This window comes from Oncorhynchus gorbuscha, unplaced genomic scaffold (assembly GCF_021184085.1).
Source record: "Oncorhynchus gorbuscha isolate QuinsamMale2020 ecotype Even-year unplaced genomic scaffold, OgorEven_v1.0 Un_scaffold_5:::fragment_8:::debris, whole genome shotgun sequence".
NCBI lineage: Eukaryota > Metazoa > Chordata > Actinopteri > Salmoniformes > Salmonidae > Oncorhynchus > Oncorhynchus gorbuscha.
This window is the reverse complement of record NW_025745330.1, coordinates 211,146-224,538: the sequence shown is the minus strand read 5'-3', so window position 1 is coordinate 224,538 and position 13,393 is coordinate 211,146. Positions and strand designations below refer to the sequence as shown.

Sequence of the window (13,393 nt, the reverse complement as noted above, 5' to 3'; positions counted from 1 at the left end):
CCCAACCTGAAGAGATTACGAGAAAGTGACGCCGGGCAGACTAAACCACCCCAGCCTATCACCAATGCAGGCAATCCAGGGTTTAATTAAACAAATTTGACGAACAAGCTATTCGGTTGAATGGCTTTAATGAGATGATTCATAAAAATACCCTCTAGATTGCAGACGTTTCCAAAACGACAGTTTTGAATGTAGCAGGCATTAAGGGTATCACCACTGTTGAAAAATTACATTTATGCCTTGACCAAAGAAAACGAGGTGCTGCGCACAAGCCAGTGCTGAACAGGACCGATACAAGCGCCGATGGGGGCTGCGACCGAACAGGTTACCTGAAACTGATGGTATGAGGTTTCTGTGTTATGCACTATAGCCCATTACCATATATATGATTGAATATTATCTGCTGTTGGCTTGTGTGGATGTATGTATGTGTTATGCAACATAGCTGACTTGAAACATTGTTTCAAGGCCATGGGACTTTCTCATGATGGAAAAATACAGAGAAGCATGAAGACAGGAACTGTTCAATGAGTTGGGAGGGGGGCACATTCAGAGTGGGGTGTCGCGAGAACAAACGGTCTTTTGTTAGATAACTGGAGCCATGTGCGGGATAACGGTATGAGCGCATGGATGTTCTTTGCAGCAACAGTTACATCTATCAACAGAAGCGCAAAGAGGCGGGGACCCGCCTGAGCGCCTGCAATAGGCTGAGCAAGTTTAAACCACGCCCAGTTTCTACTGTGATAGGCCAACAGATGGGTTGGAACTGTCTATCACAGTATAAAGAATAATGTTTACATACATCTTGTCAGTTCTCTGATCTGTCCCACCTGCAGGGGGAGGTGGGACAGAGAGCCCGTATATACGAAAATTGCATTTACCACTTATTGCTTAGCTAATAAAAAAATAGATAGTATACAATCGGTGACTCATTGTCATATTTATCCTGATACCAGATTCGAATTGACGCAACTCTAACAATTTGGTGACCACCGACGTGATCTGGTAGAAGGACGACGCTGGAAATTGTCCGGCCGATTGGACGGTGTTGTCTCACAAATCCTGACCGGTCAACTAAAAGAGGTAAGCAGACACCTGTTGTGAAAAACTAAAGTTCTGCACATTGGACTTATCCAAATTTAGTTTTGTGAGACACCTGTTTGATGTAAGTTACTAATTTTAAACTATTGTGACATGTGCTAATAAAAAATACATAGTATAAAATCGGTGACTCATTGTTATATTTATCCTGATACCAGATTCAAATTGACGCAACTCTAACAATTGTGAGAATATCAGAGGGATTGTGCTTGTCATTATTGGGAAGTTTGTTCCATATCACTCTGCTACCCTGAACATCGCGGTAAGATGTTGTACACAGTCTCGGAGACAAGAGAAAGGAGAAGAACAGACAGACAGGTCATCATTATGTTTGCGTTGAGCGGTTGAGGAACGTGAGAGACGAGGTTTGGAGAGCTGCGAAGCTGGCGCCGATCTGCAGGGGGAAAGTCATTCGCTTTGCAGTAGAATTGAGCAAGCGCGACAGGGATGCCGGTGCGAAGCTGTGGCCACAAGTCGACGAGGCAAGACGCAGGTGGTAAAAGCATTCTTTCGCCAGGGGTTTGCTGTCATTGACCGCCGCAGGGTGGAGGAACGTGACTGACTGATTCACGCTTTACGAGTTAAAGCCATATACTTTTTCAACTGGTGAGTTTATTCATGCAGTCGTTTATCTGAAAACGGCATATAGGTGATATTGCAGAGGGCGGTAATGTTTGTAGTGGCGAGTTTTGCATGTGAGCATTAACCATGTAAGCATATTAAATGTGTGTTTTGTTTCAAGATTGGTATTATGTAAGTACATCTCCATTTATTGTAATATGACTTGATTATCCTTCAGGGATGTATTTATCTTAAGTTTGAGAGTTCAATTGAAGATGTAAACTATTAATATAAGATGTGTTATTACACGATCTATCCATTTATTTTCCTTTGTATGGTCGTTACTGTTCGTCAAGTTAATTCTGATGGGGCGTATGCTACTTTTATATTATTCAGGGTCCCTGTTTAGTTTTAGACAACTCTTTTTCTAGGATACTCTTCAATATTTATCTTTCCTTTTTATCCATAAACACCAAAAACAACAATCTTCTAACATCTAGTAAAGTCTTAACTGAGTTGAAAAACAAATATTGAACAGATATCATTATTGTTGGAGGTGATACTGTTGCTCCTGATGACTGGATGGATAGGTATCCCACCAGGTATTCAGCCCATTGTTGTAGTAACTTCATTTTTGCTCCATCTTTCAACATTCCAATATTTGGCATTCTCTGAAACCAACTTTTCTTGATTTAACTCTACAACTAGGGACAGACAATTCAAATCTACAATTGATTATTGGTTGGTATCTTCCAGTCTTATGCATCTTGCCAGTGAATGTAGTAGTTCCCCAGCTCCTCTGACAGACCATTGTTCCATTATTCGTTCCTTTTGTTTTGATAATGACGATATTTTCTAAAGTATACTGGAAGTGTAACTCTTCTTTTAAAGAATGGTTCATTTTGTTTACAGTCTAAAACTCTTATCAGAGAGACCTGTCTCAATTCTGCTCTTTCTTCTACTAACAAATGGGACATTATTCCATTCAGAATTCGATGTCTTGCCATCACTACTGGTAAAATGCTAGCTCGGAAAATATTCTCCAAGCAGATATTATTATTGTTGATATTAACAAGCCGAGCAATAAACTTGATTTAAATGAAGATGAAAAAGCCAAGCTGGCTAAAAGCCAATGTGAACTGGACGACATATACAACAGTGAGGCACAAGGTGCCTTCATCTGTTCAAAGGCCAAATGGATTGAGAAAGGTGGAAAAAACACAGGCTAGTAATAGTATTTCATCCATTTATGTAAATGACACTATCTGATGATCTTGAAGGATTAATAAGGAAATACACTCTTTCTACAGTACCCTGTATCAATCTCATCTTTCGGAAGGTGACTTCGGTTCCTTTTTTTGGTTTCAGTTAAGAACTCTGTTAAGCATATAGAAGACCGGTTTAAGACACTCTGTGATTCTGATATAGATATGACTGAATTGGACCAAGCCATTAATTAAACAAATGCCTGTAGGTAAATCTCCTGCACAAGGTGGCCTGACCTGAATTCTATTGACATTTCTGGCTTGATATTATAGAGATATTGCTTTCGGTATACAAAGAGGATATTGCTAATGCTATCTTACCACCTTCTTTGAGACGGGGACTAATAGTTCTTATTCCCAAACCAAAGAAGAACTTGCTTGACCTGGACACCAATTATGTTGTTGGCAACTGACTCTAAATTACTAACCCATGTCTATGCCGAACGTTTCAGATAGAGAATCTTTAAACAGCGATAATAGGATTCATTCCATAAGAGTTTCGTCAGTGGCTGCATCGCGATATCTCAATTTTGGGTTGCATTATTTTTTCCAAGACTGATTGTTTATCCAGAATCATATTCCCAAGTCAGTCCCTTTTCCTTTCTTCTAATATCATTTTTTAAAGTCAATTCTGTAATATTTAGATTTGTTTGGAGGAATACAATATATTATATTCGGAAATCTCAATTAGTGAAAGACTTAAGATCGTGGAGGTTTACAGGCTATTGATTTTTAGTCGTTAGTGGGTACTTCTAGAATGAAATGGTTGCATTTATGTCTGTCTAATCCTATTTCTATGTGGTATCATATCCCTAACAGTCAGTTTAATAAACTTGGTGGACTTGAATTCCTAATGAAATGTGACTTAGACCCTCCAGAATTACCTGTGAAATTGTCAAAGTTTCACCAGCAAATTGTATTTTCCTTGAATATGATTTCACTCACAATTTTTCCCTCCATAAAACATTGATTTGGAATAATAGAGTAATTGAAATGAATTGGAAATCCATTTTCAAAGGCCTTTGGTTTGACAAGGGTATTACTTTTGTATGTGATTTGTTAGACAACAGTTTCTGGCGTTTGATGAGTTCATTGGTAAATTCTCAAAGAGAATATATTTAAGGTTTGCAAAGTAATTCCACTTCCTTTACTTGGACTTATTAAGACCACTTTGTTATATTATGCGGTGGTTCCCTCTTTTCTAAGTTTACAAATGAATGACTTGAACCTTTTGGATAAAATATTCAACAATAAGTGGATACGATTGGAAGTTAATTAAGTAATTTTTGGTGATTATAATTCAATATATTGCTATGGAAGTGACCAACCCATGCTATGGTTAAAAACGACTACCTTTTACCTTCATTTTCCAGTTATCCCAAAAGTTAAAGAAACCAATTTTTGAATATTTTCTTACATATACCCTGTTAATGATTTCTTTCACAAAATATTCCATTTTGACAAAATGCCTTGTGTCCTTTTGTTCCTCTGATTCAGAATCTATTGAGCATTTATTTTGTTCATGCCGCCATTCTAGTAAACTACAGATTGAAATTCATTAATGGTTGTGTATATAGTCTCCAGAATTCCCTAAGTTTACTTTTGATGATGTTAAATGGCATTATGCTTATTCTTGTTATTCCGATCATAACTATTTTATTAACATTATGGTTGTTATTTTTGCAATAAATAAAACAAATAAAAAATAAGCATTAGACAACCCTTCTGGTATCTGACGGACTCCACCCATGTGAGTAGACTGTAAGCTATTCATACAGACTCACAGTTGCCAGTCATTGGCCACGTACACACACACACACCCCTCCCTTCTCCTTTCGCTTGGTTTGCTGATATGATGATCTCTTTCTTTCCTTCATTCAGACTGTTCCAAGTATGCTAAGTTGAATGTAACACAGCTTGCTGCTCTGTGTCAGGACCCGGTTACAAACCCGGGACTCCGGAGTGAGAAACAGTCACTTAACCAACTGAGCCACAAATAGTCGGCAGAACCCAGAAGATGAGGCAGACACAGCAGTACTTTAGACGGTGTATTTAATGAAGTAAAAAGTGAAGTTCTTCAGGAAAACATGTAACTCCACAACCTCAAAAGGAATCCTACAAGAATAAAGGTAATCCTCCAAGACAAAAAGGTAAATCCACAAGGTGGGAGGTAAAGCACAAAAAGCCTCAAAAGATACTCAAAAAAACAAACAAACAAGAACAAAAAAACAGAATTCCACAAGAGAGTCCACCGGGATCAACAAGAGTTCTCAGAGTACTAGGGCTGGGTGCTAACATACAAACACAGAGCAAAGAACAGAGGAAAACAAGGGGTTTAAATACAATCAGGGGAAACGAGGCACAGGTGCAAATAATAATGGGGATCAAGGGAAAACAAAAGGTCAAAAAGCACAATGGGGGCATCTAGTGACCAAAAACCGGAACCACCCTGGCCAAATCCTGACAGACCCCCCCCCCTAGGAACGGCTCCTGACGTTCCTACCAGCTCTCTCGGGGTGGAGGGCCCTGAACTGACGAATGAGGTCAGGGTCCAGTATGTCTTTGGCAGGAACCCATGAGCGCTCCTCGGGACCGTAGCCTTCCCAGTCCACCAGATACTGCCAGGACCGCTGCACCTGGCGGGAATCCAGTATCCGATGGACGGTATAAGCCGGCTGGCCTCCAATGACACGGGGCGGAGGGGGAGGTCTGTCTGCCGGGACAAGGGGAGAAAAAACAACAGGTTTTAATAAGGAAATGTGAAACGTGGGATTAATCTTAAGGGATCTGGGTAAGTGTAGGCGATAAGAAACTGGGTTAACTCTCCTGGCATCCTTAAAGGGACCGATGTATTTTTGGGACAGCTTGCGAGACTCCACCCGTAGTGGTAAGTCTCTTGTGGAGAGCCAGACTCTCTGGCCGGGGCGCAGGGTAGGACCGGGACGGCGACGTCTGTTGGCTTGTTGTTGGTACCTCTGTGAGGAACGCATAAGATTAAGACGGGTCTTCCTCCACATAAGCCGACAGCGTCTGACGAACTTCAAGGCTGAAGGCACTCTGACTTCTGCCTCCTGGTCCGGGAGCAATGGAGGGGCATAGCCAAACTGACACTCGTGCGGGGACATACCAGTGGAGGAGGAGCGCAAGGTGTTGTGCGCGTATTCGGCCCAAACAATGAAGGACGACCATGTGGACGGGTTGTTACGAGTCATACATCGGAGGGTGGTTTCCAGCTCTTGATTCATCCTCTCAGTTTGGCCGTTGGACTCCGGATGGTACCCTGAAGATAGACTGGCAGAAGCCCCCATGAGTTGGCAGAAGGCCTTCCAAAACCTAGAGGCGAACTGGGCACCTCTCGGAACATATGATTAATTACCAACTCAGCCGTTTCCTTGGCAGAAGGTAACTTAGTCAGAGGGACGGACCTGGCCGCCTTTGAAAACCTGTCGATAATGACTAGGATAGTAGTATTGCCATGGGATGGAGGAAGGCCAGTAATGAAGTCCACAGACCAGGGTCTGTGGGGAACAGGTAAAGGGTGAAGGAGTCCTTGCGGGCGGAGGTGAGAAGATTTGCCCTGGCAGCACACGGGGCAGGCATTGACGAAAGTGGCAACGTCTTCTCTTATGGTAGGCCACCAGAACTTACGCTGGATGAACTCCAAGCTGCGACCTACGCCAGGGTGACAGGTGAGGCGAGAGAAGTGCCCCCACAGAAGGACCTGAGTCCTCACTGCCTTGGGGACAAACAACCGATTGGCAGGACCTCCTTTCGGGTCCGGTTCAATAGCTTGAGCTCGTCTCATGGTATCCTCAACTTGCCACGAGATCGGAGCCACGATCTTAGCAGCAGGAAGGACAGGCATGTCCGTGTCATCTCGAATGGCAGGAGCGTAGACTCGGGACAGGGCATCTGGTTTGAGATTCTTCGACCCGGGCCGATAGGTGAGGATAAACTGGAATCGATTGAAGAAAAGAGACCATCTAGCTTGTCTAGAGTTCAACCGCTTCGCCTGCTGGATATACTCCAGATTTTTGTGGTCCGTAAGCACTTGAAATGGGTGAGAAGCCCCCTCGAGCCAGTGTCTCCATTCCTTCAATGCCATCTTAACCGCTAGGAGTTCACGATCCCCCACATCGTAGTTCCTCTCAGCCGGGGTAAGCCGGTGTGAGAAGAAAGAGCATGGATGAAGCTTCTTGTCTTCACCCCTCTGAGACAGGACAGCTCCAACACCAACCTCTGAGGCGTCTACCTCCACCACAAACGGTTCATCTGTAGTCGGAAGTATCAGGATGGGAGCAGAGAGGACGCGCTGCTTGAGTCCTTGGAAGGCCGTCTCAGCTTCTCTTCCCCACAAAAACCTTGCATTGCCACCCTTGGTTAAAGCTGAGAGAGGGGCTGCCACCAAGCTGAAGTTCTTGATGAACTTGCGGTAAAAGTTAGTGAAGCCCAGGAAACGCTGAACTTCCTTAACGGATTTGGGGGTGGGCCAATCCGCTACCGCCCCTACCTTCCTGGGGTCCATTTGGACTCGACCGGATTCCACTACAATTCCCAGGAATTGTACTCGGGATGAATGGAATTCACATTTTTTCCGGCTTAACGTACAGATGGCTGTCTAGGAGGCGTTTGAGTACTTGTCTGACATGCTTAGTGTGTTCTTGAAGAGAGCTCGAAAAGATGAGGATGTCATCCAAGTAAACGAACACAAATATGTTAAGCATATCCCTAAGCACATCGTTTATGAGCGCTTGGAACACCGCTGGGGCGTTGGTCAGGCCGAAGAGCATCACCAAGTATTCATAGTGACCAGTAGGCGTGTTGAAAGCGGTCTTCCACTCGTCACCAGGTCTGATCCGCACAAGATGGTATGCGTTCCGCAGGTCAAGCTTAGTGAAAACAACTGCTTCCTGGAGCAGCTCGAAGGCTGTGGCCATAAGGGGTAGCGGGTAACGGTTACGGACGGTTATGGCATTGAGTCCCCTGTAGTCGATGCAAGGACGTAATCCACCGTCTTTCTTGGCCACAAAGAAAAACCCTGCTCCCACCGGGGAGGTGGATGGACGCATGAGGCCTGCTTCCAGAGCGTCCTTGATGTAGGTATCCATGTGTAGGTAGCAGCTCGTTCGGGTGGAGATAGGGAAAAGATCCGACCCCTGGGAGGGCAAGTGCCCGGAAACAGTTCGATGGGGCAATCATAAGGTCTATGGGGTGGTAGCATGGTGGCCCTCTGTTTGCTAAATACCAGTTTGAGGTCATGGTAACACTCGGAAACTCGGGTCAGGTCGATGGATTCTAAAGACTCGGGAGTAGAACTCTGGGAATTGGGGAAAATACAAGTAGCTTGGCACGTAGGACCCCACTGCTTGATAGTGCCCACAGACCAGTCGATGTGAGGGTTATGGCTGTGAAGCCAGGGGTATCCAAGGACGAGAGGGAACTCGGAACAGGAGATCAAATGAAAGTTCATCAATTCCTGGTGTTGTGAAACTGAAAGTCGCAAGGAGGTAGTGACATGAGTGACAAGTCCAGATCCCAAAGGGCTTCCATCCAATGTAGTAACCCTCATGGGGTCACTTAGAGGTTCAGAGGGAACGCCATTCTCCTTCGCCCAGACACCATCCATGAAGTTACCTGCGGCTCCAGAGTCTACCAAGGCTTGAAGGTGAAGCTTGTGGTTGTCCCAGGAAAGGGTGACTGGAATGAGCAGACGGGAGTTGGACGGATGGGAGGAGGTTATGTTTCCCGTTACAGTTCCCCCCGGACTGTACGGGACAGAGCGTTTCCCTGGAGCCCGGGACACGTGGAACGGAAATGGCCCGGTTTGCCGCAATATAGACAGCGTCGCTCCCTCATCCGGCGGTCTCTCTCAGCCTGGGAGATGCGTCCAATCTGCATGGGTTCCGGTGGAGCCAGCGAGGATAAAGGTGGGGACTCGGAGCTGGGACTGATAGGGGCTAGAGGTCTACGGTTGAGTTCTCTCTCTCAGACGCTGGTCAATGCGTGAGGCCAACTTGATCAGGGACTCGAGATTGTCCGGTGGTTCCCGAGTGGCCAGTTCATCTTGGATAGTGTCGGAAAGGCCTTTCAGAAAGCACACCGTGAGCGCCTCGTTGTTCCAGCCACTCGCTGCTGCCACCGTGCGGAACTGGATGGCATAGTCCGTCACGCTGCGCCGACCTTGGTGGAGAGTCAGGAGCTGTTTGGCTTTGTCAGGACCACCGCTTGGGCCTTGAAACACTCGTTTGAATTCCTCAGCAAAGGCAGAGTAGCTGGCACAGCAGGAACTATGGGCATCCCACACAGCAGTAGACCAGGCCAGGGCTTTTTCCGACAGCAGGGTGATGATATATGCGATCTTAGACCGGTCGGTGGGGAACGACGAGGGTTGCAGCTCGAAGGAGAGAGAACATTGGGTGAGAAACCCTTTACAAGCACTTGGATCACCTGAGAACCGTTGGGGAGGTGGAAGACAAGGTTCAGCCAGAGGGTTAACTGCCATGGGTACGTGAATCTGAGGTACTGGGACGGGAACTGTTGCCGGGGTAAGTCGATCAGATATATGCTTTATGGAAGTCAGCATCTCCGACAGAAGATGAGAATGTCTAGCCATTAAGGCCTCTTGCTGAACCAGGGCGGCTTCGTGGCGTTGGACAGTCTCCTGGTGGTGGGACAGCATGGCAACAACGTCCTGGGAACTGGCTGCCTCTGGGTTCATTTTTGGCTCTGTGTTTCTGTCAGGACCCGGTTACGAACACGGGTCTCCGGAGTGAGAAACAGTCACTTAACCAACTGAGCCACGAATAGTCGGCAGAACCCAGAAGATGAGGCAGACACAGCAGTACTTGAGATGGTGTATTTAATGAAGTACAAAGTGAAGTTCTTCAGGAAAACATGTAACTCCACAACCTCAAAAGGAATCCTACAAGAACAAAGGTAATCCTCCAAGACAAAAAGGTAAATCCACAAGGTGGAAGGTAAAGCACAAAAAGCCTCAAAAGATACTCAAAAAACAAACAAACAAGAACAAAAAAACAAACAGAATTCCACAAGAGAGTCCACCAGGATCTACAAGAGTTCTCAGAGTACTAGGGCTGGGTGCTAACATACAAACACAGAGCAAAGAACAGAGGAAAACAAAGGGTTTAAATACAATCAGGGGAAACGAGGCACGGGTGCAAATAATAATGGGGATCAAGGGAAAACAAAAGGTCAAAAGGCACAATGGGGGCATCTAGTGACCAAAAACCGGAACAACCCTGGCCAAATCCTGACACTCTGCTTGCTCTGAGCTCCATTTTCCTCTTGATTCTGATCTTCAGCCGTTTGTTTTTCCTTTGTATCTAGGTAGGTTTTACAGATCCTTTCATTTGTTCTGAATTATGTATGATACTTTTGTTGAAGAGATTACCGCAACGTAAAGTTCAGAAACTAGTTTTTGTCATAGCAACAGTTTAAAGAGTTAAATGCATTTACATGGACTGTCAGCCTCCAGTACTTATACTGTTTAATACATATCTGTCTTTTAAAATACTTTTTTTTCTCCTCCACCACCTACAGGATCGTCAGCCTACTGACTAAGCCATGACCCAAACCAGCATGTCCCGTGAGGAGGCCTACTCTGCCCTGATGAGGGGGGTAAAGGAGCTGGACCTCAACGGGCCAAACATACCCAGCAACTTAGTACTGATTGGCGACCAAGCCTTCCCACTGGCCATGAACGCTTGTGGCCAGGTCCTGATGGCTGCCTCATTCTACGGCCGAGGCCGGGTGGTGGTGCTGGGCCACGAGGGCTACCTCACCGCCTTTCCTACCCTAGTGGAGAATGCCCTAACCTGGCTGACAGGCTCCTCCTGTGACAGCACTACCGTCGGCGTCCATCAGAGCTGTAAGGCCGTAGCCGACAACCTCAGCCACTCCAGCCTCCAACCCAAGGTGGGGGGCTTCTGCAAGGGTCTAGGAGTGTATGTGACAGATGCGTACTGCGTGGGCCCAGAGGTGAAGGAGCTGGTGGGGTTCCTGAAGGTGGGGGGCGGGCTGCTGATTGCTGGTCAGGCGTGTAGCTGGGCGGAGGAACACCCCAAACAGAACACCCTGCTGCGTTTCCCTGGGAACAAGGTGTCAAGCGTGGCTGGCATCTACTTCTCGGAGCACCTTGGGGGGCTGGGTACTCTCCCTGTGCCTCCACAGATCCCTTCCAACTGGCTGTCTGTGGTGTAAGTATTGGGCACTTCATAGAGAGAAGAGAAGGTGGCATATTAATATAGAGATACTGTAGTAAACCGAAAATGTGTACATGATGGTATTTTGTGCCTCATCCTCCTAGAACCAGGTGTGAAGAAAACAAAGAAGGGTTTTTATTTAACTCCAGAAATCACCTTGTTAAATAAATGTTTTTAAAAATGGTTTATTTGAGCTATTTTTATGTGTCTTAAGTTCTCTTGTCAAATCATACCTACCCTTTCACTCTCTTCTTTCCCTAGGATAGGCAAGGACTTCAAGGATGACCTGGAGTTCCTGCTGGAGGGCGTGACTGAGTTTGATATCCAGGGCGAGTCTATTTTCTCAGAGGTGCTGGTACACGGCCCTCTCGCATTCCCCATCGGCACCACAAAGGACGGCAGGGCCTTTCTGGCTGGGGCATACTACGGCCAGGGCCGAGTCATCGTGATCACCCACGAGGGATACTTGGGCCGAGAGCAGATGTACCCCTTCATGCTCAATGCCGTGCGCTGGTTAGACGAGGGCCGTAATGGCTTGGTAGGTGTCCTGCCCCAGCTCAACTCCGCCCACACCCTGCTGAGCAAGTCAGGCCTGCCCTGTAAGAGGAGCGGCTTCAGGAAGGAGCTTAGCGTCTACGTCTGCACCTCCTACAGCGACGCCCAGGCCGATGAAATCCAAGACTTTGTAGCCGAGGGTGGGGGTCTGCTGATCGGGGGCCATGCATGGTACTGGGCCCAGTCAAATCCGGACCACAACACCATGACAGAGTACGCAGGCAACCACATCCTCAACAAGATGGGCCTCAGCCTGTTGGGGAACACTCTGGATGCAGGCTGCTACAAGGCCCCAGTCCCGGGTCAGACCTGCTCCGAGGGCTTCCACTTCCGCCACCTGCTGCGCCGCTTTGCCGGACACGTGATCCAGGGCGAGACACTGACAGAGCATGAGGAGGCGGGTTTGAAGAAGCTTGGCAGCGACTGCACCAATTACCTGCACATGCGGGCGCACGACTGTGCCTCGTACACCTCGGTGCTGGCCATGCTCACCGATGTGCTGAAGGAGACAGGCATCCCCCAGGTGTGCCACAGCTGCCCGGTGATAAGCGCCAAGGACCACCTGCTGCTCAGTGTAGGCACGCAGGTGTACAAGGTGTGCCAGGACCCAGACGCCCTACTGCCTTACCTGATCAAGGACCAGCCCATGATGCCCGCCTTGTCCAATTCCAGGGTTAGGATCAACTGTAATACAGCAGGTCAGTTAGCTCTCATTTGCACTCTAAAATGGAGGATCATGGGTCTAATGGAGATGGTTTAGTCTTGGGAAGCAATATGAAACACCAGGAGTAATGGCTTAGATAAAATGGGCGCAAGAAAATATCTTTCGCCATAGCTACTCTGCAAGCTCATTGGTTAGTGTGGGAATACATGTTTCTAGCCATACACTCACTATTATTCTACACAGTTGTGCTTGAGTATAACCACTGCTGAACATTGTCTTAGGAGGAGAGGAGTGGCTCAGCACTGGTCTGTTCCTTTCCCCTGGGATGAGGACGTACATGGCCATGCCACCACAACTCGTCAACCAGGGCTGGAAGGTATCCAATACTGCTTTTGTTTCGTCTTATCACTCTAAAGTCTATTGAATCAAATCATGTTTTATTTGTTTTGAGATCAAGCCCTTTACATGTTGATGCAAGAGCACTTTGTGGATTGATTGACTGATGCCCCTGTTACCATCAGGTCCAGATAGGCTGTCAGACTGACAACATTGGGAATTCGAACGAGCTGAGGCGAGCGCCAGTGGTTCATGAACGCTTCCCCATAGACTCAGAGATGATGCAGGTGTGGAACCTGTGGGGCGGCCTCCTCTATCTCATCGCCCCTCCTAAGACCCAGGTGGAGGGGGTGGAGGTCATCATTCAGGGGGCTGTGCCGGCCCCCTATTACAAGACTGGTAAGTGGGTGGGTGGGAGAGGGAGGGAGGTGGGGCTCGATGATGTATTATACACTTTGGTCTTATAATGCATCCAAGTGATGTATTACAAGGGTGTTACAGCTATGAGTTGTTATAACTCATGATGGCTTATAGCAAGTGTTATAATGCGCCAAGTGTGCCATTATTATATTGCTGCCTCATAGAAAGTGTTACAGAAAGGGTATTTCAATGAGATTAACCTGGATAAATACCAGGTGAATAAAAGATAACACAAAGTCCATTACTCCATCCAGCCCCCTCATGTACTC

At 46.6% G+C, this 13,393-nt stretch overlaps 1 protein-coding gene across 1 annotated transcript in view; it reads left to right on the top strand.

Annotated features, from left to right (window-relative positions):
- Positions 1 to 1,217: 1,217 nt before the first annotated feature.
- Positions 1,218 to 13,393, top strand: part of LOC124018399 (TRPM8 channel-associated factor homolog) — a 96,487-nt gene continuing 84,311 nt past the window's right edge. The window contains exons 1-5 of the mRNA XM_046333708.1: positions 1,218 to 1,707; positions 10,488 to 11,143; positions 11,411 to 12,402; positions 12,650 to 12,744; positions 12,890 to 13,103. Coding sequence (XP_046189664.1) covers positions 10,512 to 11,143; positions 11,411 to 12,402; positions 12,650 to 12,744; positions 12,890 to 13,103 — 1,933 coding nt within the window. The 5' untranslated portion in view covers positions 1,218 to 1,707; positions 10,488 to 10,511. The remainder of the gene's footprint in view (positions 1,708 to 10,487; positions 11,144 to 11,410; positions 12,403 to 12,649; positions 12,745 to 12,889; positions 13,104 to 13,393) is intronic.